Raw genomic sequence first — 27,840 nt, 5'->3', positions numbered from 1 at the left:
AAGTCATGATAATAAATTAGTCTTTTTTATAACACTTCTACAATAGTAACTTCACAAACGTTTTTACTTTCGAATTCAACAGAATTTTACTCATTAATGGTACAATGACTACTGTATAAGTAATTATCCTTGTACAGTTTCACAGCTAACTGACAGATTAACTGAATATATCCAATAACACTTATTAAATTTCTTCTCCAATAATAAATACTTCATTGAATGACAGACACTGTCAATATAAAACTGACTAAATGCATCACTCATTCTCATATTTATAATGTAGTCCTGTTTCTAGACACTTCACAAATGTAGTTTACATTTATCATTTGAGTTTGAATATGTGTTGCAACAAATAAAAAGCCCAACTATGATGGTAATTTCTTGTGATACCAACTTTAAGTTACCTTGACATCACCAGAGACAGCTGTATAGGGTGGCTCACACCTTTCGATATAATATAAAATGTCAAAGCTATCCAGCTTAACTGCCAGTATTCCTGAAGAAGAGTGGTTAAACTATGAAGCTACAACTTTGTCGGCTGGGTTTGGTTTGTTTTGAATTTTGCACAAAGCTACACAAGGGCTATATGTGCTAGCCATCCCTAATTTAGCAGTGTAAGACTAGAGGGAAGGCAGCTAGTCATCACCACCTACCACAAGCTCTCGGGCTACCTTTTACCAACGAATAGTGGGATTGATCGTCACATTATGGCACCCCCAAGATTTGAACCCAAGACCCTCAGATTACCAGCTGAGTGCCTTAACCACCTGGCCATAATGGGCCTTATTAGCTGGGTCTTTAATCAGTCTGGTGCTGAATCTCAGCTGGCTCAATTCATGGGTGGTACATTGACTAGTAATATATATGTTTAATAGCTCATTAGATTTTAATATGGTAATCCTTGTAAAATTTGAAACTCCCAAAAGAATTAGGTAAAGGTTATATAAATACATCTGACAAATTTTTTCTGTTTTCATAACATTTTATCTACCAAAATCCTTGTTTATCTCATTGTAAAGAGGTTGTGTACCAATGCAGTGTTATACCACATAGTCAAGCAATGATATAAAATTATATATGCTAATATTTTTGTGCTGTTATAATTATTATAAAAGCAAGTCAACTATAGATACGTTTGTTTTTTTTATATTGTTTTTTTCCAAATGGAAAAACTGTTAAAAATAAAGGCCTAATCAGGCTTCATAAGAACAGTTCACAAACAAGTAAACAAATAATAATTTAAATCTGAGCTTTTACTTTAAATTAAGCATTTCAGGAAGTCATGCATGACTACCATATGACGATATCTGAAAATAATAGATCTAAAAAAACAAAACTACACAGTGACTGAAAAACTTAACGTTTGAGGTCTATTTAGAAAACAAAAGAAATTCTGAAGTTTCAGATCGTTACTAATTTTTTTAATGGGAATTTTAAATTTAAATATTTAAAGAAATCTTACCTTAAAGAGGGTGATGAACTAAATAACCTGGATCGTCTTTCTCTACGCGAGGTCGCTAAGTTATCCATTAATGTAGAGTTGTTTAAAGTAGGAACAACAGGTGGATTGAACACAGCTCTGATAAGAAGTGATACATCTGTATTTGGAGCATTAAATGTAGATTGTTCTCCCTTTTGGGCTTCTAAAATTTCTGTCAAAGAGAAAAATTAATTATAAAAATATAAATTACATTCACTAAACATATTTCATTTAAATTACTCCATCCATTGCAAGTTTTTATAGTCCATAAAGATATAAATGTCAGTTTCAGTCAGTTTATATCAGTGGTTCCCAACTTTTTTTATGCCTTGCACCCCTAAAAAATTTTAATATGTTCTCACACCCCTCACAGTAATTGTTTATTTAAGAATAAAGGTGAAGGTGTCCAAAACAAATGTTATCTCGCACCCCTTGGGGGTGGAAGCACTCCTGGTTGGGAACCACTGGTCTACGTTGTAAATACCTATGACCAAAGCAGTAACCATTTCTTCATTTTCAGATTTAAAAAAAATTTCAACTGTTCTTTCATGTGTTTTCAATCAAACCCATAAATTTACTAAATTTAGGTTACACAACCTTTTTTTGTTTTTTAACCATTTACCTTTAAATGAAAAAGTATTTTTAAGTTGGTAAATATAACACTAATTTTCTTGACAGTTTCTCTATTACTATATTCAAAAGATACATTCAAGCTGAGTAAGTCTCACATCAAAGACAAGAAAATGAGTTGCAGAACTGTTTCAGTCATTATAAAATTATTAGAGTCAGATATTTTCATGTCATGGTAGCAGATTAGAGGATGATGAATTTATTCTGACTCTTTTTTATATGCAAAAACGGCTCGTTTGGGTTGAGAAAATATTTTTTGCATATAAATTTCTCAACAAGTGGGTTTCTCGACATCACTGATTATTCTGACTCTATTGTGGGATATTCTAGGATATTCACCTCAATAAAAACATGGTTTTATCACACAGAGATGAACTTCTTACTTTTTTATTTCAAAATAACCAAATTTTTTATAAAATTCTGCAGTAACAACACTTCTGTTCTCTTGATGACAAGAAACCCACTAGAAGCAAAAATGTATCTCAGAATGGCTGTATGGGTATTAACAGTTTCACTAATAAAGCAGAGAACAACGTTTTGGCCTTCCTAGGTTATCTTTATCAACCCGAACATGACCTAGGAAGGTTGAAATGTTGTTCTCTGCTTTCTTAGTAAAAGTGTCAAAACCCATACCAGTCATTCTGGGGTGCACTTCTATTTTCTCTGTGCTGGAATATGTACCCACTAAAACCTGATACTGTCTTAATAGAAATAACAGATGTCTTGAAATGTTCAATGGGTTTAACATGCATGTTAAAATATTCTGACATTTAAGTGTTACTTCTAAGCAGGTGAATGGAACTTTTCAATAGGAATTACATTCTTACACCCCAAAGAATTACAAACCAATTTTCTTCCCTTTTATAGTTACCTTAGACTGTATAAAAAAGTTGAACACTTCTGTTAATTATCACCAGCTAAATATCTGAACTTTAATGAAGGTTTGTTGATAGATGAATTTTGTCACGTAATGACTGAAATAGTCACAGATCTCTCTTCTGCAACTTGTATACAATATATTTTTATTACAGTATATTAATGTAATATTTTACTAAGTGTCCATGCTATTTCTGAACATAGTTAATCACATCTGATGTCTCTAGGTCACAAACGTTTGATAATCCTCTTACACAGGTGAAAGCTACATACTGTAACCCTTGTTCTCAAACTATCAGGTATGTGTTTGCATATGGACATCTTAGAAGGCAGCCTATTCCAACAGGTGCTGTTGAAACCCGTATAGTTAGATACTTCAACCAGTGGATTTCCAGAATATTTTTCTTTGCCTTATAAGTGTATTTAGGTCAGTTGTTTCAACAGTTATGTCACTTGCTCTTGAGTTCTATTGGTTTTCATGTCTCATCTGGTAATCCTAGCAACCAAATGACACAGCTTAGGTAACATAACACTCTGTGAAAGTTAAATACGCAATCTTATGTTTCCAATCATACTTGTGTTTTCTTCTTTTTCTTTACTGACCATGTTCAGTTTATCCTTTGTTCAACCACTCCACATTTGCAGTAACTTTGCAGAGGCAGGAAAAAACCTACATGGTAACATACAATTCACAAACACCTGTGTAATGTAGATGCCAAACAAAACAGAGGACCTTAAAATTCATGAGTTTATTACAATCAATATTAAATCCAGTTTTACATTTTCTTTTACATTAAGGGCACCTTGCTGCAGAGGGCAGATGGAAGGGTGCCTTTAATGTCGAGGTTCTACCATATATATATTTTTTGTTATAAATTCATCACCTTAATGCTACAGTTTGATTTACTTTGTGTTGACACTCACCTGTGAAGTCAAAATTAAATGTTTCTTTACAGCTACTTTCTTCATTTTCAGTGTCCACAGGAAGTCCATCAATTCCTGGTGAGCAAGCTGTGGTTGGAAAATTACTATCAATGTTATTTTATTAATTTTTGAAACAAGTAACAGACAGAGTAGTCCTAAAGTGAAACGAAAACTACCAACGAGTTTTCATTAAGGTTTCTTTCAGAATAATGACATGTAATAAGATGTTAAATACTGACAGCAGTATAACTCTCTAATTATAACCCTATAATTAACTGTCATTACCAAACAAATAACATTACATTAAGGTATGAAATGTACTTTCACATATTATACCTCACTGGAACAGTGGTAAGTCTTCAGATTTACAACACTAAAATCAGAGATTCAATTCCCCTTGGTGGATACAGAAGATAGCCCCAATGTGGCTCTGCTATAGGAAAACATACACACATGCACGCTCATGTATCATAACCTACACAGTGTTTGCTCACTCAGAATTTCTTTGAGCTGTAGTATTTAAGGGTGGAGTTGCTACTGTATCACTATTAATTATTTTTGCACAATAATCTCACCAAAGAAGCAAGTTGGTTTATATTTTTGCACAAAAAACAACACTGTTTTAACCTTGAGGTATCATGGTCAGATAGACAACGTTTAGCATTACGTTTGTTTACATCTATTATATTTATGATTTTCTTTTATTTAAAGTAAGTTATGATTAATAGGTCCAAAGTAAAAATGAATACTTGGATTTTATTAATGTAAAGTAATGCATTATTATTGGATGGCATGGTCTAGCAATTAGTATTTTGTACAGATAACTGAAAGTCTTCCAGGTTAAAGTTCACCTGCATTTACTTATTTTGTCCTTCAGCAAGACACTTTACCCAAAATTTGTTTCAGTCTACCTACCTGTAAACTGTGTAACAGTAACTGGTGGAATTTAACCTGTGATGGACAATTATATTAAGTATTAAGTACTAAACCACACACAACAAGATATCTGTGCTTTGCTCACCAAAAGTATTGACACCTGATTTTTATTATTCTAAGCTCTCTAACTTATCAGGGTAGGACAAGAAAACATACCCATGTTTCTGCCACAGGAAACTGGACTTAAATTATGGTCCTTCGTGCCTGGGAGGCACAAAAATATTTGATTTTAAGGCACTATTAACTTACTTTTCTGTTTTCGTATAATCACAATAAATGTTTGTATTAGTGTTTGCTAGAACAATGTTGATAGACATTTATGAATTAGGATATCTAAGCATGTTACTCTGTATGAAACAAAGTGTTGTTAATACGTGACAGAAATTTATGTAATGTAGGTAGAAAAATAAAGGTAACCTTTACCATAAAACCAGGAGAGAAAAATATCCATTTTACTCTTACATGTGACTAACAACTGTGCAAAATATTTATTCTCAAAACTTTTATCAAAACTTTACTTTTTTTGCATCTCTTCACCTAAGTTCTTCAAAAATCATTGAGACCTTAAATTAATGATTTTTTTTTGCTTTATGATACACAAAACCAGTACATTATAATCACTTGGGTGCCATTATAAAGCTTACCTGTAGTGGCTGTAAGTGGATTCACAGTATTCTGACCCAACAAGCTGCATGTACTTCTTTTTCTTCTGGTGGTGTGAATATTTCTGCCATGCTGAAGAGTGGTACATGACTCTCTTATCATGCTGACCATTTGCTGCATGACTTTGGCCTTTTTTTTGAGCTTCTCTTGAATAGACGGTTCTGTCATATCTTCTGCCAATTCATGGCGTAATGTATGAACACTCTTGATAGCTGAACAAAAATCGGTACTTTGGTGTCAAAACTTGTTTAAATGTTTTCTGTACTAAAAATACAAACAATCACTATTCATTTAAATATTTAAATAAATAGTAAAATGTATCTTTTCAAGAAATTGACAAAATGATTGCATAATATATTTAAACATAGCACAGCACTGCTTATAAGAAATGGCACATAAAGTTATAGAATTTATTTTTTAAATATTTACTCCAATAAAGTTAAGAACTGGTGTATAAAAATATCGATTGACAGTTGTTATTGATGAACAGTCTACAGTAACATGATCTGCTTTAATATCATTTCAAACAGCTGTGAACAGATTTATACATGAAGGCACAATTAACACTTAGAACTGACAGAAATTTCAAGAATGATCTGTTTAACTATTTTGTTGACCAACTGTTTAAAAATTTCAATGCACCTATTAAAAGGAATTACCAACTGCTGGTTCTTTTTGTATACCTAAAATAGTTATGAAACTTTAACATGTCTGCACGACTGCATTTTTATAAGTTGTTCAATTTTTATGCTACTTTATCTAATATCAACTATTAAAACTGACAACTTACAGTTCTAGTTCATGGAAACCCATTAACAGCATTTATTTTCAAATAATAAAAAGACAGTGAAAAATAATGACCATTTAAAAAACAAAGATGTAAACAGGAAATCAACTCACACAATTTCAAGACAGTAGGAATAACACAAACAATCTAGTTTGTTTCAAATAGTAAGAAAATCATCAGTAGTGTTACAAACAAACAAAAAAAGAAATTTAGTTTCCATCACAGTAACACCATGTTTTATAAAATTATCCTGCTTACATGTCTTTCTTGGTATTTTTCATCTCTATACTTAAGTTACATTTTGTTTACCAGATTTCAAGTTGTTTAAAAGTGCAGGTTGGTCCTTGCATTTCCCTGATTTTTGTGCATCTTCAATGACAAGCATAAACACTTCTGCAACAAGTTCTGCTTTTCCAGTCATGGTCTTGGCAAGAACCTTAAGCTGTTCTCTGTTCCGATCATGAATAAAGTCCACAAGAGTTTCAAATGACTGTTTGATTAGTACATCTGCAATAACATCAATGCACTCGTGACCACTTGAAAGACTAAAAATTAAATGCACTAGTCAGTGTTTGTTCTTCCTTTATTTTAAAATCTTCTATGTAAACTTTTGTAAAATATTTTAAAAATAAGTATTTTGCAATGGAAGATATTTAGTGATGACTTATGTTAGTTGTCATAACACATTCTAGGACTCTACAGAAATATCCTTCATTATTGGTCTACAAGATACAACTGTAATAATTAAATCACTAACTTCATAACATCGGCAATGTTTTTTGACCAATTAAGTCTTTGTTATAATATTTTTCCTGCAAAGAAAATTTCAAAATTATATTTTTACATGCACTACTCATACCAGTTATAGTATTTCAACCAAATAATTACCTAGGTGATAATAGATTTATGATTCATGTGTAGCACAAAAAATAAGCTTTAGAAATACTGCTACAGTTTGGTATATCCTGCATGATTTACATGTAGCACATAAAATATGTTTTAGAAATATTGTTACAGTTTGGTGTGTCCTGTATGATCTACATGCAGCACATAAAATATACTTTATAAATACTGTTACATTTTGGTATGTCCCATATGATTTACATATAGCACATAAAATATGCTTTATAAATACTGTTACAGTTTGGTATGTCCTGTACGATCTACATGTAGCACATAAAATATGCTTTATGAATACTGTTACAGTTTGGTATGTTCTGTACGATCTGCATGTAACACATAAAATATGCTTTTAAATACTATTACAGTTTGAAACTTCTCTACAGAATCATTATAAAACTAGTGTAAAACAGCTGTCCGAACCTTTTCAAAATTTATGATACATCGTATTTATAAGTATACATATTACGGCTACTGTATGTGTGTCAAAGTACAGATATCTCAATTAATAGTTCTAGTACTCTAGACTACATTAATACATAAATAAGTCAGCACTATATAACAATAAGGAGATAAATACAAATCACTCAACTTCTAACTTCTAATTGATTTTCTGTGCCTGCCACCTAATTTGACATTGTATTTGGATCATGCCTGATAGATGGAATATCCCTAATGTTTTGGGGTACTATTACCACAGGTATTTCCATTATGACAATGAGTGTTTATGGCAAAAAAAAACAACAGTAATTTATCATTGGGTAAATAACAGATATAAGACTGTATAATGATGGTTTGGATAGAAATAATGTTAAATATCAAAACAAATTCAAAATGATCAGGTCACTACCTAAAAAAAAATATTTTTAAGCACAGATTTGCATATGTGTAATTAACATATTAGCATCTGGAACCTTAAATCTAATACAGAAAACACACAAAATTTTACAGCTTATTTCAACTTTGGTGTTGAAACATATCTGTCTGAAAGTGCTTTCATATTCTAGAATCTCTCTCTACATCTAATCAATCACAAAACTGTGGATTATATGAATCCATAAAGAAACCTGTCCCATGTAACAGATGTCAACAGGACCCAAAACTACCTCATGAAATAATGTATAATATCCTTGACTGACTGTTGTCATAGACAACAGTAACTAGAATTGAATTAGAACAATACACTCTGACTGTGTTTTTCTCATAGCAAAGCCATATCAGGCTATCTGCTAAGTCCACCCAGGGGAAAAATACACTCTAAATTTACTAGATTTTGCAGGCCTAAGAGATACCACTGCAGCATCTATATGATCTCAGTAGTTTTTGTTGTCTTTTTTAAAGTTAAGACTTGTGTTAAGATGTAATTTGATTATGTTAATATACATCATGAAATATAATCATTATTTTCATTTGTATATTTTGTTTCTCCTTTACTTAATGACTAAACAAAGTTGAATCTAGTTAGTGTAAAGTCTGATCCTTCCATTTTTCCTGATATTCTGTGACATTTTCAAACACTTTTTTATTCTTTTATTTACAACAATAAATATTTTTTTCCCATTGTTTTTACACTGTTTCATGCTAATTACGTTTCATGGCAATATATGTTTGAATGAGTTATGAGCCTGGTTTTTATTACACTCAATTCTCCTGAAGAGACATCAATAAAAACAGCTTGGCACCCCTTTTTCTGGCACTGGATTTGGCTCCACTTTTGTTGTACCAAGTGTGCCTTAAGAGTAGTTAGAACTACTAAAAAAAACTTGTTTAAAATTAAGGTAATAAAAAACAAACAAAATAATTTGTCAATAGACAGTAAAATTTAATTATCATATTGTGTTGAGATCCTAACAAAATATACTGGTTTATAAGTCTGCAAAATAAATTAAGTTTCAGTTTCTTTTTCCAGTTACTTTCTTAAAGTTTTTCACTAGATACAAAATTTAGAACTAATAATAATAATACAAGAAACATTTAACAAAAACCAAGAAAATAATGATTTGTCTTAGAGACAAATTTAATTATCATATTGTGTTGAGGTCCTAAACAATACACTAGTTTATAGGTCTGCACAATAAATTAGGTTTCAGTTTCTTTTTTTATTAAAGCTTTTGCTGGATATGAAATTGAGTGCTGAAAACAAAAAAGGCTTACCAAGAACATCAATAAATACTTGTGTGTCTGAGACCTGAATAATTGATGCAATAAGATTCTTCACTTGTTTATGCCACTCCTCTTGGAGAAGTTGAAGAGAGACCAGAGTATCACTGGTGAATTCTTTAACATACGACACTGTTAGAGGCACCACTTCAGGATCTAGAAGCTCCAACATTTTAATGCAGGTGAGAACTGACTGCAACCCTTTAATTAAACATGAACTTATAGTTTGACCAATTTTACACTGAATTTTAAAAAGCTTCATCAATAACTGCAACCCTTTAACTATACATGAACTTATAGTTTTGACTAATTTTACACTGAATTTTAAAACACTTCATCAATAAATGCAACCCTTTAACTAAACATGAACTTACAGTTTTGACAAATTTTACACTAAATTTTAAAATATCTCATCAATAAATGCAACCCTTTCACTAACAACACGAACTTATAGTTTTGACTAATTTTACAATGAATTTTAAAACACTTCATCAATAAATGCAACCCTTTAACTAAACATGAACTTATAGTTTTGACTAATTTTACAATGAATTTTAAAACACTTCATCAATAAATGCAACCCTTTAACTAAACATGAACTTATAGTTTTGACTAATTTTACACTGAATTTTAAAACACTTCATCAATAAATGCAACCCTTTAACTAAACATGAACTTATAGTTTTGACTAATTTTACACTGAATTTTAAAATATCTCATCAATAAATGCAACCCTTTCACTAACAACACGAACTTATAGTTTTGACTAATTTTACAATGAATTTTAAAACACTTCATCAATAAATGCAACCCTTTAACTAAACATGACACTTCATCAATAGCAACCCTTTAACTAAACATGAACTTATAGTTTTGACTAATTTTACACTGAATTTTAAAACACTTCATCAATAAATGCAACCCTTTAACTAAACATGAACTTATAGTTTTGACTAATTTTACACTGAATTTTAAAACACTTCATCAATAAATGCAACCCTTTAACTAAACATGAACTTACAGTTTTGACAAATTTTACACTAAATTTTAAAATATCTCATCAATAAATGCAACTCTTTCACTAACAACACGAACTTATAGTTTTGACTAATTTTACAATGAATTTTAAAACACTTCATCAATAAATGCAACCCTTTACACTAAAACAACATGAACTTATAGTTTTGACAAATTTTACATTGAATTTTAAAATATCTCATCAATAAATGCAACTAACAACACGAACTTTCACTAACAACACGAACTTATAGTTTTGACTAATTTTACAATGAATTTTAAAACACTTCATCAATAAATGCAACCCTTTAACTAAACATGAACTTATAGTTTTGACTAATTTTACACTGAATTTTAAAACACTTCATCAATAAATGCAACCCTTTAACTAAACATGAACTTACAGTTTTGACAAATTTTACATTGAATTTTAAAATATCTCATCAATAAATGCAACCTTTCACTAACAACACGAACTTATAGTTTTGACTAATTTTACAATGAATTTTAAAACACTTCATCAATAAATGCAACCCTTTAACTAAACATGAACTTATAGTTTTGACTAATTTTACACTGAATTTTAAAACACTTCATCAATAAATGCAACCCTTTAACTAAACATGAACTTACAGTTTTTGGTAATGTTACACTAAATTTTAAAACACCTAATTAATAAATGCATATGTATTTTGTTTTCATTTTTAAGTCATAACGACTCAAAGAGAAGCATACTGCTTTATTTTATCCTATAAAATAGTGCACTGAATTCCATCTTGGCTGTATATTTTACACTTTTGAGAGTATTTAAATATTTTTTTATTTAACCATTAGTTTTAACACATTAGAGAATGGTGGTTAAAATGTCTAACACAATTTTTACATCTGTGTAAACTTTCTTATCATCAATACTGTAAATTAAAATCACCAAAAGGAAATAAACTTTGACAACATACCTGGTGTATCTGTAGAACAGCCGACAACAAACCTGGATACTTGGTACATGGAATCAGCATGGCGAATGAATTCCTGGATCAAATGTTCTAGAGCAGTGAAGAAAGGTTCATGGACTGACTTCATGTTTATTAATTCATCTTTTTTTGCACAGCTCTGTAACTGTAAAATAATTCACATTTATTTATAAGTATTTGTACATATAAATTATTCTTATAAATCTTGATTACTTTGAACACGGAGAAAAAAAAAACGGCAGATAGATCAGTTAAAGTGAAAAGAAATATCCATTTTCAACTTTGTCTATCCAACAGTTGAAACTCTGGTACAAACCATTAAAATATAAACTATGTCACAAATGTGTTCTAACATCTTATGCATCAGAAATACAAAACATGAAACTACTTTTGAGATGAAATAACCTTTAGAAACACAAACCAACTTGAGTTAAATGTTGTGTAAATAAAAGCTTACTATGTAACATATAATATTTCAATTTCACAAACTTACCTTTCCTATTTCAAATGCAACACCTAGCATGCGATCTAGAGGTTCCGTAGTTTCTGTGAATATTACTGCAATCAATCGAAGTATCCCTTCATTTACATGACGTTCCAACATTTCTATTTCTTCTAGTAATGTTTCTCGTTCTCCATCAAAAGAATCACTAAGAGAAAAGTCTGACTGAAAATAACCTACATCAGATGTCTCCTCCTTTTTCAAGAGGTAAATAATGAAAAATGTATTATCAATAATTACCTTTCTTTAATAAGAAGTAATGACTATAAGGAAGTGTCATTTATGAACAATTATAATATTTAATAACTATAATAAAACATTCCTTATTTGAACAATTTCATATCATGTGCTTTTTCATTATTAAGTTAATGTTAATACATGTGCATAACTTCATGAGAAACTTTTTATCAAAATACTATGATATATATATATATATATATATATATACACACACATATGTACAAACATTACTGTTGTAACACAATATTAGGAAAACCACTTATTTCAAACTTAAACACAACATTATAAGACTAATTATTCCTTATAAAGTTTATAAACATACACATTTTGAAACTTTCAATACAGCAATACTCTAATTAAATGTAAAAAATATTTTCTGACCATTGGTATAGATTAGAGGTTCTCAACCAATAGAACATAACCCTGGGAGTACAGCAACATTCAGAAAATGTTTTTTTTTCTTCTTACATCTGAATATCAATTTCACTAATTCTCAAATACATAATTATCATTGTGTGTTAAATCTGATCTGTTTGTTATAACATTCCTTGCTTAACACTATGAAAATATACTTAGAAAGCAGAGAACTTGTTATAATGAACTTTAAGCTTAACCAGATTAAAATACTATGTTCTCACTGCATTTTACTGTTCAAAGTGGGATGGAAAAAAGCATAATGTCACATATCATGTCTGTGCTATGTATGCATTGTTCCTGTCCAAGGGTTTCTTTGTTTGTCTCTTTTGAATTTCATGCAAAGCTACACGAGGGCTATCTGCACTAGCCGTCCCTAATTTAGTAGTGTAAGACTAGAGGGAAGGCAGCTAGTCATCACCACCCACCACCAACTCTTGGGCTACTCTTTTATCAATGAATAGTGGGATTGACTGACAGATTACAATATTCCAACAGCTAAAAGGGTGAGCATGTTTGGTAGAAGGGGGATTCAAACCCACAACCCTTACATTACAAGTTGAGTGCCCTAACCACCTAGTTATGCCTGGTAACATGAGGGAGGGCACTAAATTAAATGTTTTATTTAAATGAAGCTTAATGTCCCTCAAATTATTACCTTCTTATTAACCATTTATGGATTATTTTTAATTCAGTCCAAGTCAATTCTCTATTAATGTCTTTAATTACAATATTAAATTTTACTGAAAACAAAAAATGTTATGTCATAAAGAGTATTTTTGAGGAATGTGTGCTAACACACTTTATTAATAACCAATACAGGCTCATACCAGAACTACAATACAAGAAAATACTGGAAGTGTGAAATTTCTTCTCTCTTCCCTCTCTCAGTGGAGGTAACTTCTAAAGTTTTGGGGTTCTCATGTAAATAAAGATATCACAAAGGAATATTTTATGTGGATGAGTAAAAAAAAATTCCAAGAAAAAGACTCACCTAAGTTTTCCAAATTTAAAATAAATTTCTAGTGATAGTCTATTTCATCAAAATAAGACACTTTAATTTTACAAAATATTTCAGAAAAATGTTTGGAAAAACAAACACAAATGTTTATACTTTTAGTTAACATTTAAATGTATCAGAATAGATAATAAAACTTATTATTTTTGGAAAGGTCATTAAGATAAATGAGAAACTATTAAAACATTAACTTAACTGCCCAGTTGACCCCATGTTCAAAGTGTATTTTAAATGTTTGTGTACGTTTCTCTAACTGGGGTTTAATTTTAACATATAATGTCTTTATCATCTTTAGATAATTTTCCTGTAATTAAAGGAAACTTCACAAATATCTGTCACCTTTCTTCATTGGTATATACTAGTCATTTCTTCAAATGCGATAACACCTAGTAGGAAATTTAAGTTACTATGGTTTTAGCCAATTCTTTAAAAAAAGTTTCTTCTTATGGTGTCATCAAAAGAAAATGTTATTGTCTAAAACAATGTTTGTAAGTTGTAGTAAATATTGTATCATTGTTCCAAAGCATATTTTACACACACACACAGGAATTTTTAAACATATTCTGGAACAACAAACCTTTGAAACTTGTGTGTTCACCTACTATGAGAAACAAATTTCAAGTCTGATTAATGATTTTAGCTGTAACATACACAAATGCACACCATTTGTACACATACAAAAATTATCCAAATACTGTTTGAAGCATGGATTCTTCACTTCATTTAAAAACATGTTTTTCCACAATTTTTGGAATTGTGACACTTATCAATAATCATCAGTGACAAGTGTAATAAATCATGTAGACAACAATCATTCCAATCAATCAATGTTTTAAAATTTATCAATTCTATATCTGAAGTATCTAACTTTTAATTCCTTCAGATATTAAAAACTAGAAGAATATAATGTAGCTTAAAAAGACATTTATATTTTATTTAACTACTTTGAATATAAAATAGGTCAATAAATGTCTATACAATGCTTAAATAAAAAAAGATACATATATGCAGTCACAACCTTTCTACAGCATTATATTTAAAATTTAATTAATGTAATTTATTACCAGTTTTTCAATAAATTTAGTGTCAGAATGTCATTAAAACTGAAATGTTAATATTAATTAAATTTAGATTTCTTAATTTTAAAAGTATTTGTTTAAATAAGTTCTCAATTTTTACATCTCTACATCATGAGACACCAACAGATCACAAACCACAAATCCTTGGCTTACCAGTTCAGGTAAGCTAGCTTGTGATGGCTGACCTAAATATGAACACAGACATGTTTAATATATATTACATCAACTATTTTTTCTCTCATGCTTGAAAATAATTATAAATATACCTACACAGGCAGTTCACAAACAGATACATCAGACTGTTGATACATCAATAATATAGTCCTTTGCTGCAAAACCTACAAAGAGAAAAGTTATTAGGATGGCTGTAACTTCACTTGGATAAAGATGTAACTACAAAACTGTTTAGGAATTTCAAATGTACTGGAAATGTTAAGAACCTAAAGTTTGATGACTTTTATACTCCTCTGGAATGGAAATATTGATGTAAAGCCACTAACTAGGGTCACCACATTCATTATGAGTCTACCAGCATCTGCAATGTTCCAGGAGGAATGCAAAGTCACTCAGCTCCTACCTAGTTGATAGAAGTGGATAATACCATCTCAGGCATCATTTCAGAATATCCCATGTGTGCAAAACTGGTTTCATATTTAGAAACTGAGTAGGTAATGACATATGGATAACATCAATGCCATACTCCTTGAGCCATTGGACAACTACTCATACTCTGTGGATGGGGGCACTGTTATCTTGAAAGATGCCCCTCTCTACAGGACAGAAACATTCTAACATGGGGTTGAAGATGATTGCCCAGTACCATCAAGGAACGATCAGCATCAACCTTGCCTTCTAAAAGTATGAGTGTGCCTAAATCATGCCAGGAAAATGTGTACCACTTCATAATGGAATCACCCTTTACTGTTGGAAACAAGCACTCAGGACTGTAGTTTTCTTCAGGGTGGTGCCACATGTGCACTCATATACTTGTTAAGAACATGGTAAAGGATGATTCACCAGTTTAAATCACATTTCTCCATTGCTCAGTAGTCCATATCCTGTGGTATTTGCACCACTGGATGTGCAACTTGCAGTGCCAGGTGTGATGAGTAATTTGTGTACTGGAACCTGACTATGGCATCCCATTCTATGGAGTTCTCGATGTACCATTTTTGATGAAATTGTCTGCTCTCATCCCAGGTTAAAATCTGCAGTCAACTGGTCTTTGGTTGCTCACCTGTTTTGCCTTTCAGTTCAAATTAATGTACGGACATCATGATCCTGAAACATGCATTTCTGCTTATTGTTGCCCTCTGATGATGATGTCTTTCTTTTAGAGTTCCATGCAGACATAACTGCTCATGAAACATCAGGAAGTTGAGCCATCTTTATCACTGAAGATCCCACCAAACATTCTCCACAATGATCCCCCTCTCAAAGTCACTGAGATCTTTTCTTGCAGGTATGCTATCAATGATTATAGGCAATCATGCTTGTCCAGCATTTTCATACATGACCCCATGCACGTTGGGATGTTATTTACTTAATTAATGGACGAGTCGCACCTGTGTGGTAGCCACTGCATTGCATATGCTTGTTATACCTCATTTACACAGGCGTTTCCATTTTGTTTAGTCCACTAGCTACAGGTTCTAGAGCACCAACTCTAAATTTAAACTTATATCTGGATAATATTAATGTACAAAGTTCCTAATTTAATCACTTTTTCTACTGATAAATAATTACTTAAATTGCTTTAAAGTCAGCTGTTTAACGTCACACAAACAACACTTAAGCTACATGTAAATTCCAAAAAAAAATTACAGTAAAATGCACAGACATTCAGCTAATTTTGCTTGTATTAAAATATTACACTTACTTCATTATACAATAATTTAGCTTTCACTTATTTAATAGACTACTATGAACACCTTTTAGCTACTTTTTTCTTCACTACAGACTTTATTCTGTTTTTGTGAGTAAAATCATGTCATTTACTGAACCCTCATTGTTGTTTCATTCTGTGTGCTATTATAAATAGCATTACTTTATTGTTTGCTTTAGTTGTAGTCTTTCTTAAAATAAAGTTATTTCTGTGTAAGTTTGTTTGTTTTATCAATTTTTTTTTCAAATATTCATGATGTAAAATATAATGCCTGCGAGAAAGCACAGCTTAAATGGTGTGCCTGAAAGTGATAGAATAAGGTAAGTCATGCAAAGAGCATGAAAACCACCTCTAATATTTTGCAAGTTGCAACTACCATATATGTATGTTATTTCACAGGCAAGATGGTTGTTCAATTAACAGAAAAATGTTTAGAGACCTGTGTTTAAGTTATTTGTAAGAGGATTATTTAGTTTGTTTTTGTTTTTTTGTGAAGCACAAAGTTACACAATGGGGCTATCTGTGCTTTGTCCATCACTGGTATCAAAACCTAGTTTTTATCTTCATAAGTTATTAGAATTACTGCTGAGCCATCTGAGGCAATATTTAGTTAATAAAATAACATTTAAAATTATGACAATACAGAGAGTTAACCAATATCTAAGAGATTTATTATTATATAAAATGTGAGAAAGGGTATAAGAAAAGTGGAGAAACAGTTTAGGTAGGTCACCTTTTCATCACACATTCATTGTATCATTTCAAACCCAAACAAGTAGTATTTGCCATTACATCCATTAAGACCTATTATTCTGAAAACATTGGAGTACAACCTAATACTAACCCTATGACAACTTTGAGCGATTCGTTCCTTTGTAACTCCTTTTAACAGATGAGCAACAGCCATGCTGAATTTTACTATCTCCTGAACTTGGTCATTTTCATGCAGAACATCTATTATTCCTGTTGGAATTGACAACTCTTCTAAAACCTGAAACATGAACATATAATTCAAAAAACTAGTCCTAAAAAAAAAAGTAATATTTGTTTGCTTGTTTTGTTTTGAATTTCGCACAAAGCTACACAAGAGCTATCTGCACTAGCTGTCCCTAATTTAACAGTGTAAGACTAGAGGGGAGGCAGCTGGTCATCACCACCCACCGCCAACTCTTGGGCTACTCTTTTACCAATGAATAGTGGGATTTACCATCACATTATAATGCTCCCACAGCTGAAATGGCAAGCATGTTTGGTGCAAAGGTGATTCTAACCCGCCACCCTCGAATTAAGAGTCGAAAGCCTTAACCCACCTGGCCCAGTAATATTTGTAAAAAAAAATAATTTCATGTTCTCAGTCTATTCTTTCTTGAATGTATTCCTTATTTAAGGATAATCTAAATATAAAGCCAACAAAACATCGTGCAGTGGGATAAAGCAATAGCCTCATACTTTCCTTAACTAAAATATTAAATAATTTGCCGTTGAAATTAAAGTATAATTTTTTTTCCAAAAATTTATTAGACTTCTAAAAGCATTAAATGTTTCTTACTTATTTGAAAAAAAAAATAATTTTTTAAGGTGTCTATGACTCTGTGAAAATAAATTGTTTGTAAACCAAAACACAATGTTTAAACTAAAAACACTTTCCAAAATTTTTATGTCTCTGCCAAGTGCCATTTCTTCACTCCTTGGCAAGCTGGTTTGAAACTTAATAGGGTTACAACCTGGTCCACCATACCCAGATTCCTTTTTCATTTTTTTGATTTAGGCCTTTTTTAAGGATATTATAGAGTCAGAGATCAAGCATACCAAAAATATATATTTCAGGTTCCTATGCACTAATCTCTAAGTCTTACCTTATCAACAGTGAGGACAAAGTGCCCCATATCTTCAATATCAGAGTCCACTTTTGTTGTATCACAGAGACTATTTAATACAACCTCCATCTGTTGCGTTACTAGTTTTACACAGACCTGAAACCATCTACGATTAGATCTGGTGCTCTTAAAAACAAGTTTATTCAACATTAATCTTTGCAAAAGCAAAGACTATATCACAATTTTAAGGTACTGTTATAACCTACCTTAGCTATTGTTTAAAAACAAATAAGAAATGAAAGTAAATGACTTTCACCTCCATATATATAATTTTGATTCTGATAATTTTACTTAATAATATCTGTATACTCTTAGAAAATATTGTTTGAGCATTTTTGGTTGTCTAAACTACTTCATGAACAAAACATTAAAGCAGTTTTCATATAGCAGCATGTAGAAATAAATAAAACAGAAAAAAACAAGAAGTGTATTTTAGTAAGTTGTTTTGTTTATTAAATGTTACATAATCTTCACTCATCATTTAAATATCTCTCTTTATTTAAGTTAATGTGTAATTCTATTTCACATTGACTGAGCTTATACCAATAGCTGTTGATACAACAAATACTTTAGTACTTTGTGTATGTTTTTCTTATAGCAAAGCCACAATGGGCTATCTGCTGAGTCCTCCGAGAGGAATTGAACCCCTGATTTTAGCATTGTAAATCCGTAGACTTACAGCTGTACCAGCAGAGGACTTCAGTACTTTCATCTTATGTAGTATGTGTGCTGAGTAGCCAAGAGAATCCCAAGGATATGGCTTAGCCATTCATAACTTAAAATTGGTGACCACACAGCATCACTTCTAAACAAACAGTAAGATTGCCAGTAATTTACAGTGCCCTCAGAGCTGAAAGTCTAGAGCAAGATATGTAGCATATCATACTTTGAACTTTGAACTGTGACACACTAATCCCCTGGTCATGGGACAACATTCTCAATAGTCTAGAACAAATGCCAGTCTTGTAAATAACAGATTATAATAGACAACTATATATAGAGTGGAAAGAGATTTTGAAAAAATATTAAGCTTGTTACGAAATACAGTGTCTACTTTCGTCTAAAGCTTGACTTGAAGTTTAACCTTCTTTTATTGAAATTTAATTTTGATTTGAGATGCAATATATAATATAAACCAAAACATGGATTAAAGAATGAAAACTTGGTTTCAAGTTTCACTATCATCAACTCAAACTTCATATTAAATTTGCTTTTAATAATAATTTTGATAAATGGAATAGCTTGCAGCATGACAGACTCCACTGTTTAGCTTCTTACATGTGAACTAACATTATACAGATGTTAAGCTATGCAACCAGAGGTAATACTTCATCTTGCATGAGCATTCCACTGCTCAGCCCCCTGTAATGTTTTATCTCATGTGAGCCATACTGTTAAACACATCTCACAAATTATGGTAACATCTTATCTTCTGTGAGCTACACAGGCAGAGATACTGTTTTATTTCACACGAGCCATGTTATCACTCCGTGTCAGACCTAGCGACTGTTGGTCACTGATAGTGCTTGTGTGACATTATAAAGAAACTTCCACAGGATATCCACATTTTTTAATATCCATAATAATTCTTTGTAACTGCTGTTGTTATAATTGTAATCATTGTTCAATATAAATATCATTTTGATGTTAACATATGAAAACAGAAAACAAAGTAAACAGTTCTTCAACTGAGTGTAAGTAATGTTATTAATTACTATATTTCCATTATTTAATAATAAAATAGTAGTTTGCATTTACAAACACCAGGTTTATTCATATTTATATCTATGAGTGGTACAGACTTATAAACCAAAACAATTAAGATAGTGAAAGAGGGGGGAAAGGTACAGAAAAATGTAAAACACATGACATTAAAACAAGATAAACTTACCTTACTATGTGCACAGCCAGTAAAATGAGGTAAAAGTTTAAGAATCTTAGCCAAAAATATACCACTACTCTGTAAAAAAAGTAAAGCCACTTTCATCTGATATTGGTGAACTTTCAATGTCAAGTCCTTATGGTACCGATCACCAAGAATCAAAAGCTTAGTCAGCAACTGGTAAACTTCCTGTATCAAATAAAACAGTTTTGTCTTCTTCAGAAATATAATTATTCACACTGTAATAACACTATAATGTTTGTCTTGATATAAAGTCTGTTTACACATTTTTTAACATTGATAGACACTGTTTAATACTGAAACCAGAAAAAGTTAATCAAACTATAAATTCTATATAAATGTAAAACTTTTTAAGTTTTTACTTTTCATTTTTAGTAACACTGTAAGCATACATTTCAACTGATTATTTCTGAATTACTATTACATGAAATGTTGTAATTAAATGATTCATGATAAATGATTTAAAAATCACTTAAAATTAGTTGCAGTTATCCAAATGTCAGCTCAAATTACATTACTAAAAACATTAACTATAATTAGCTGCCACCATCATAATTGTGCTCAAACTCAGTGCAAAATTAAAAATCCTTAATATCAGAATTTCTCTTTTAATTACACTAGTACGACACCTTCTATACTGTTTCATGCCATTTAAACTCAACAAAAAGTAAAATAAATTGAAAAAATAACACTAAGTGAAAATGGTGAATTCCTCAAAATTCAACTCTCACTAAACAGTTACTTACATTGTTTTACCATATATTTTATTGCAAGAGATAATATTAACTTCTTATACTTTAAAAATAAAACTCAAATCATACAAATATTTTCAATAAATCAGAATTTTCCACAACTAAAAAATCCAAGTCATTCATACAAAACCAACTGTTATTAGAATTGTTTCAAACTATGCTTTTATATCTTTTCACAAAGCATTGAAGTAACTGGTGATGTATTCTGACCTTTAACTCACAAATATTCACTTGTTCCTTTGTAGTAGATAGTTTTTTCAAACTCTCTCGAACATTCTGTACAAGATGCCATAATTCCTTCTCTTCTGTCTTTTTCACTAGATAAAGTAACTGAAGTAAAATGAAATAGAAATGTTTCAAATGTTCAAGTAAATCAAGGCTACTACAGTACTTGCCCCAAACATTCCCATTGTTTTCAGATAAGATGTAATTAGACTTTGATATTACAGATACAAATTCACCTTTGAAATATTTCAAATTTCTTGAGATGGAGATATTTTTTATGAAACCAATACTACTGTAATACATAACCTTACAATTATCTATAAGAGCTTGACTACCTACAGATTATTGATAATTTATTACTTATATGACACATAAGCTTACACTATTTTATCAAATTTTAACTTCCTGCATGTTATTTTAAATGCACTAGTGTATATCAAAACAGCCCTAACTCAACCAATTACGAGGCAAAACTGCAAATGATAAGAATGTGAAATCTAATAGTAACAGTAAATAACATTATGTTTCCAGCTTTTTAAATTCATAGTAGATTATTCTGTTTCCCTTGCATCCCTTACAAACCAATAATCAGTATTAAAATAATTTTGTATGTTCTGAATATAATTCTGAACATTTCATAGGTTGTTAAATCAACGTGATAACACCAGCACTCGAAATAACTTAATCCATGTTAACGAATACTAACTTGGTAATTTCTTAAGCCTTTAATTTTATTATTATTAGCAGTATTCCCTTTGTTGTTTGCAAAGGTAACAACAGCACATCATATGTTAAATTTGGTTTTCAGTGGTAATGATACTGTTCCCACTTTGTTTAAAAACACTGTGTTTACTTCTAAACACAATAAGGTTTTAAAGTGGGTTCAATTTCACTTGAATTATGAAGACTTTCATTAATATGAGTGTTAATTTGTTCCTCTGTCCACTTTTAGATTTTTTTATTGGAACACAATATTTTGCTGTGGGTGATATTTATCTGATTAATTAGGTAAACAATAATTTATCTGTAGTGAAATAGAATGTTTTGAAAGTTTAATGAAACAGGTAAGTTGTTAGTATTACCACCAAAATCTGACAGATAAGTACTACTGCATACTGCTGATATAATATAAAAACCATCGTAGCATGACGGTACAAATGAAGTGGCTGTTGTATTCATGCTTTTTTATTTCATGGCATCAGTAAGTTACATTTATTAGTTGGAACTGGAAAAAATATATTATAACTAGCAATACATAATATTATAAGACACCCTAGAAGTGTCAAGTACTGAGATTTGCTCATGTAATACTAGCATTGGTACAGCTTTGGTTCCAAATGTCAGTAAGTACAATTTTTGTAGCTGGGGTTTGTACAAGGATATTATATCTCAAAAATTTATTATTCTATCCCTGAAAAAGTATAGCAGACATGCACCACCACTACAAAAATTACACCTGTAAGTTATTTTTATGGCACCAATGATATTCCATGCCACAGTTATCAGTAACATCTAAAACTCCTAAATCATGTGAGAGTACAGGACTACAGTATTATTGAAAACAGTTGAGAGATTCAATATATTTATATATGACCTCATCAATAGCCTCACAGATATCAACCACGCAAGGAATGATAGGTAAGCCATTTTATGACATTCTATCAACTCATACAACTAACAGTGAAAAACAAAAAGTGACACAAACCTTGCACTATTATTATTTACTTTTACCAATCATTTAAAACACCAGTTAAACCTCAAAACTGTTTTCCCTACTTAGACATTGTTTTAACAATATAATAATGACCCTCCTTTGAACCTCAGAATAAAATTGTTTTCCCTACTTAGACATTGTTTTAACAATATAATAATGGCCTACCTTTGAACCTCAAAATAACATTGCTTTCCCTACTTAGACATTGTTTTAAGAATATAATAATGGCCTACCTTTGAACCTCAAAATAAAATTGCTTTCCCTACTTAGACATTGTTTTAACTACCTTTGACATATTAACTCCCTTTTCCTTTTCTTTAAATCTGGGAAAATCCTCCAGGCTTCATTTGTTTTCACTGATGGAAGTTTCGTTTCTCACAATGAAGCATTTTCACATTTCTAATGCATTACAGATACTTTGCTTACATTTTTTTCAGGTTGTTTTTTAGAGTTTTACAGTTTTTTTTAGCCAGTACATTTGTTATGCTAACAACAAAAACAATACTGTATTCCTTTAAAATAAATTAAGTTGGGTTCAATTTGGACATTCCAAAAAAATATGTAATTTATACACTAAATTATAATATTCATAGACCAAAAGAATATGAATCTTTTATTTAAAGTTAAACACAAAACTTCATAATGGGCTATCCGTGCTCTGTGCCCACAACAGGTACTGAAACCCTGTATCTGTGCCACTGGGGGGGGGGACAGAATATGAAAAATAGAAATTCCATAGAGAAGTACTTCTCACCATTTACTGATATCATTCACAGCAACCAAAATAAAAAAAATAGACAAAAATACTAAATTAAAATACAGAATTATTTATTGAGACTTAAATGTATATCAAACCTAAAACTAGAATGAATAAAACAAAAACAAGGTTAAGAAACAATTTCATAGATGTTCCATACCCAGTTTAACTGTATTCAAAGAACAACTGTACCAGATTTCATACTGGTAAAACCAAGAGACTAATATTTTGTTTATACCATTTCATTATTTAAGACGTTAATTCTTACAATTCCAGTAGTTTCAGAAAGTTTACTTTTCAATAATAAGACACTTTAATGTATGTATAGTTCCAAAATACTAGAAATAATATTGAGAATATTATTTACAATGCATGGATTTAAAAATACAGGGTGAAGCAAAAGTAGCTAGACCCAAACTTTGAGATGTAATATTTATTTTTTAAAGTTGTTTTACACTGAAAAATATCCAATGTAAATTGAAATAATTATGATAAGGTATGTTAATCATTTCCAAAGTATTGGGATGAACTACTAATATTTTTAATGTTAAATTATCATACTGAATAACATCTCCGAGATAAATTACCTTTTTATCATCCTGTGTGCACATAATATACACATATACACTTAAATTTCTCACACACTATATGTGTGTATGTTTATTAAATAACCACAGAATAACTTCTATAAACATGAAACATATTCTGTAGATGCAGTAACTATTTCATTTCTCCACTTTAAGAGACATTATATTTCATATTAAACACACTTCTATAAAGAATGAAGCTATTATATATACATATACACACAGTAACTATTTCATTATTTCTCCACTTTAAGAGACATCATATTTCATATTAAACACTTCTATGAAGAATGAAGCTATTATATATACATATATATAGTAACTATTTCATTGTTTTTCCTCTTTATCTTTCATATTAAAATATTTAATGGTTTAAAACTTATTTTTTATAAGGTTGTATGTTTCATGTGTGTACAAAAGGAAAACTGGAACTAAGAATAACACACTATATACATAGATCTTACAAACCTCAATAGTATCTTTAAAAAGTGACATCATCTGGTTAGCCAGCACTTTCCACATCACACTGTCACTAGGATTGGCTACTACTTTCTTAAACTGAAATCCAATGGTTTGTTTTACAGCCTTTAATTTATCAGCAACACTGCTAATGCTATCCAGGTCTTCCTACAAAATTATATACAGTGAAAAGCAATAAAAGACATATTTATACTGGATATTCATACAAAAGCATTTTATGCAGTACTTAACTAAGATTTTAGATTTTACTACATTTGTGCATTTTTAACACAGCCTTTAGTAATAGTTAAATTCAAAAGTTGACACAACTTGTGTATCTCAGAAAGGCTGGTATGGGTATTAACACTTTTATTGATAAGGAGAGAACAATGTTTCGACCTTCCCAGGTCATCTTCAGATTAAGAAACAGAGAGTTTGCAAGTGGCCATTGCTAGACACATCTTAGGAATGAGAGTATAAATGGGTACAGGATTGTAGAGGTCGTTGCTGTTGGATATTAGGTTATTAATTAGTACAAAAGTGTTCCTTTATATTGATTTAATTTTGGTTTTAGTCGCCATATAAATAGGGCTTCTTTCATTTCATGTTTTTGTTTATATTTGTTTCCCTACTTAGTATATGGGTGTTTTCTATGGTTATGTTGTGTCTATCTGATTTGCACATGTTGTAAAACTTACTTTGTATTAACTTTCACTTTTAACATACCTCAAATTCATGCATATTCCAAATTACCATTATAAAAAAGAAGCTTTATTACTAAAGCATTGACAGTGCTCTAAAACTCTCTTTATAAAAATATTCACCAACTGAATTTTTGCATTGTTAGATAAAATCTCATGTAACATACAATTATTTTTCGACTCATTTTACAAAAATAAGTAAAAAAATCCCAGCATACCACAGAACGTGCTGAAAGTTCTTTCGATATCTTTAATGTCATTTCTACCAAAGAAATCAAATGACTGAATTGTTCCAATGATTTATGTGATATGCTTAATTCATCTTCTGCATCTAAGTATTGGTTATTCTTGACTGGAAAGACTTCCAAAATCTATGACAAAATACAATGAAAAAAATCTGTAAAACAACACTGGCTACTACAAAATTAATATAAAGATTTTAAAGTCTTATATTCTACTTTTTTAATTTGCTTTTCTTTTTTCAACTACTACTACTATATAAAGACACTCCAAACAAATCTACATCAGTAACAATTCCAGTATAAATCTAGAAATGTATCATTTTATAATAATATATTTACTGAGTTGATTCCCCTAAACTCTGTCACTGACACATTTATAGGTATAACATAACTTGGATCAACTATAGGCTGTGTTTCTAGTTTCCATAAAATAAAAATGCAAAAAGAATGAAATTATAAAGATGTGTCATTAAAAAACCAATATTTAAGTGTTAAACAACAGAGAAACTAATCCTACAGTTTGTTAAAATTTCAAAGATGCAAAGATTTGCCATAGATAAGTCTGTGAATAAGTTACAAGAAACAAAAACAAGCAACCTGATTCACACAGTTTTGAAACCTGTAATATATTGTACACAAATGGACTTTTAAAAGTTTTTGTCTGGATCACAGTAATCAGTGTGTGTGTGTGTATATATACACACACACACACACATGCAAAAACAAAAGGAATTTTATTAATTCTCACAAAGACAATGTAATAAATCTCATAAATAAATTACCTACTTAAATTTAAGACAATATGATTAATTTTGTTCAGAAGAAAATCTTTAAGTGGCAATGAAGCCTAAATTTTACATTCTTACTAAATCTTAACCTCTACATCATCTAAATGATAAAAAAAACCCTTAGAAGAACTGATATAGAGCCAGAAATTTATAATAAGTTACATTTCAGTTGGGGCCTATAGTTATACTAAGTGTTCAAATAGCCATGTACGCTAAATTTTACTATGGCCATTTTGAATGTGATGCATTATTAATTTCGTATTTCCACCTTTTCCATAAGCTATCAAGGCTTGATCATTTTAGACTTAAATAAAGCTTTGTTTAATTAGCAATACTAACAGTATTATTATTATAGTTCATACGATAATAACAGCTAACTTATACTCGTAGCGTACTTCAATTTAAACATGAACTGAAGGATGGGTTGTAATTTCAAATGTAAATTACTTACTTGGGAACATAAATTCGAAATTATGTGAAGCTTAGAACGAGAAGATAAAATGACTAAAAGTTTGTCTTCCATCGTCACTATCAATGAATGGCAAATTTTTAAAATTTGGAAATAAAGTATTTTAAATAGTCTTAATCTTAAATTTTTGTTACGACTTCATAATGTAAACAGTTATCAAAATATAACATATAATCTTCCCGCGACTGTACAGTGCCCTCTGCAATATTTTTCTACTAAATGCTAACTTACTGTTTCGTTTCAAAATCTCAGAATAAAATAATCAGCATAACCACACTCCATTGTTCTCCTTTTCAACAGCGTAATGATAGAATTATAAAGTACATATAAATACATCTAAGATCAGCATGTCTAAACTGCGAATCTGAGAATTCTTGGCTAACGACATTTTGCCACAGGAACGGATCCACATTTTAGAGTTATAGGTGCGCTTTAAGAATGACTCACTATTTGAATACAAAAAAGTAGCTGAAGAGTCAGTAGTGGATGCTCTTTAGTCTATTAACTGAAGTTAAGGACAGCTACATTCAAACAGCCCTTTGTGAAGTTTTGTGTGAAATTTTGTAACATACAACTATGTTGTATTGCTACCTTCACAAGTTTCGTTGATTTGCGTAATATATTATATTTAGATCATAGATTAAAAAAAAATCCTGTGTTTGATTAGCCGTTAAATTAGAGCAACAAGGACTTATAATGATAGAAACCGGGTTTTGATACCTATAGTGGGCAGAGTAAACAAAAAAATCGTTACATTAAAACAAGATTATAATTTTCAATGACATTTTTTGTTGTTACGACTGCTTTTAACGTTTTAAATGAATCTAACAGTTCTTTTTTAAGGTACTTTTGAGTGAAAATAAACACAATACCAGCACTGAGGG

The 27,840-nt window shown here is 30.5% G+C and overlaps 1 protein-coding gene across 3 annotated transcripts in view; it reads right to left on the bottom strand.

Moving 5' to 3' along the window:
- Positions 1 to 27,294, bottom strand: part of LOC143233694 (uncharacterized) — a 32,419-nt gene extending 5,125 nt beyond the window's left edge. The window contains exons 1-15 of one of the 3 annotated variants that reach the window (XM_076470201.1): positions 27,188 to 27,294; positions 25,676 to 25,828; positions 24,766 to 24,924; positions 21,225 to 21,344; positions 20,251 to 20,430; positions 18,339 to 18,455; positions 17,327 to 17,473; positions 14,868 to 14,935; positions 11,838 to 11,994; positions 11,330 to 11,489; positions 9,351 to 9,557; positions 6,606 to 6,803; positions 5,491 to 5,721; positions 3,911 to 3,997; positions 1,463 to 1,652 (exon numbers count right to left, since the gene is read on the bottom strand). In XM_076470201.1, the coding sequence (XP_076326316.1) occupies positions 1,463 to 1,652; positions 3,911 to 3,997; positions 5,491 to 5,721; positions 6,606 to 6,803; positions 9,351 to 9,557; positions 11,330 to 11,489; positions 11,838 to 11,994; positions 14,868 to 14,935; positions 17,327 to 17,473; positions 18,339 to 18,455; positions 20,251 to 20,430; positions 21,225 to 21,344; positions 24,766 to 24,924; positions 25,676 to 25,717 (2,063 nt within the window). In that variant the 5' untranslated portion in view covers positions 25,718 to 25,828; positions 27,188 to 27,294. Of the gene's footprint in view, positions 1 to 1,462; positions 1,653 to 3,910; positions 3,998 to 5,490; positions 5,722 to 6,605; positions 6,804 to 9,350; positions 9,558 to 11,329; positions 11,490 to 11,837; positions 11,995 to 14,867; positions 14,936 to 17,326; positions 17,474 to 18,338; positions 18,456 to 20,250; positions 20,431 to 21,224; positions 21,345 to 24,765; positions 24,925 to 25,675; positions 25,829 to 26,938; positions 27,148 to 27,187 lie in introns of those variants that run through there. The other 2 variants (XM_076470199.1, XM_076470200.1) reach the window with 2 other exon arrangements.
- Positions 27,295 to 27,840: the final 546 nt, after the last annotated feature.

Source organism: Tachypleus tridentatus, chromosome 12, assembly GCF_004210375.1.
Source record: "Tachypleus tridentatus isolate NWPU-2018 chromosome 12, ASM421037v1, whole genome shotgun sequence".
NCBI classification, from domain to species: domain Eukaryota; kingdom Metazoa; phylum Arthropoda; class Merostomata; order Xiphosura; family Limulidae; genus Tachypleus; species Tachypleus tridentatus.
Note: the sequence above shows the minus strand (reverse complement) of the source record. Positions and strands in the feature narration are given on the sequence as shown.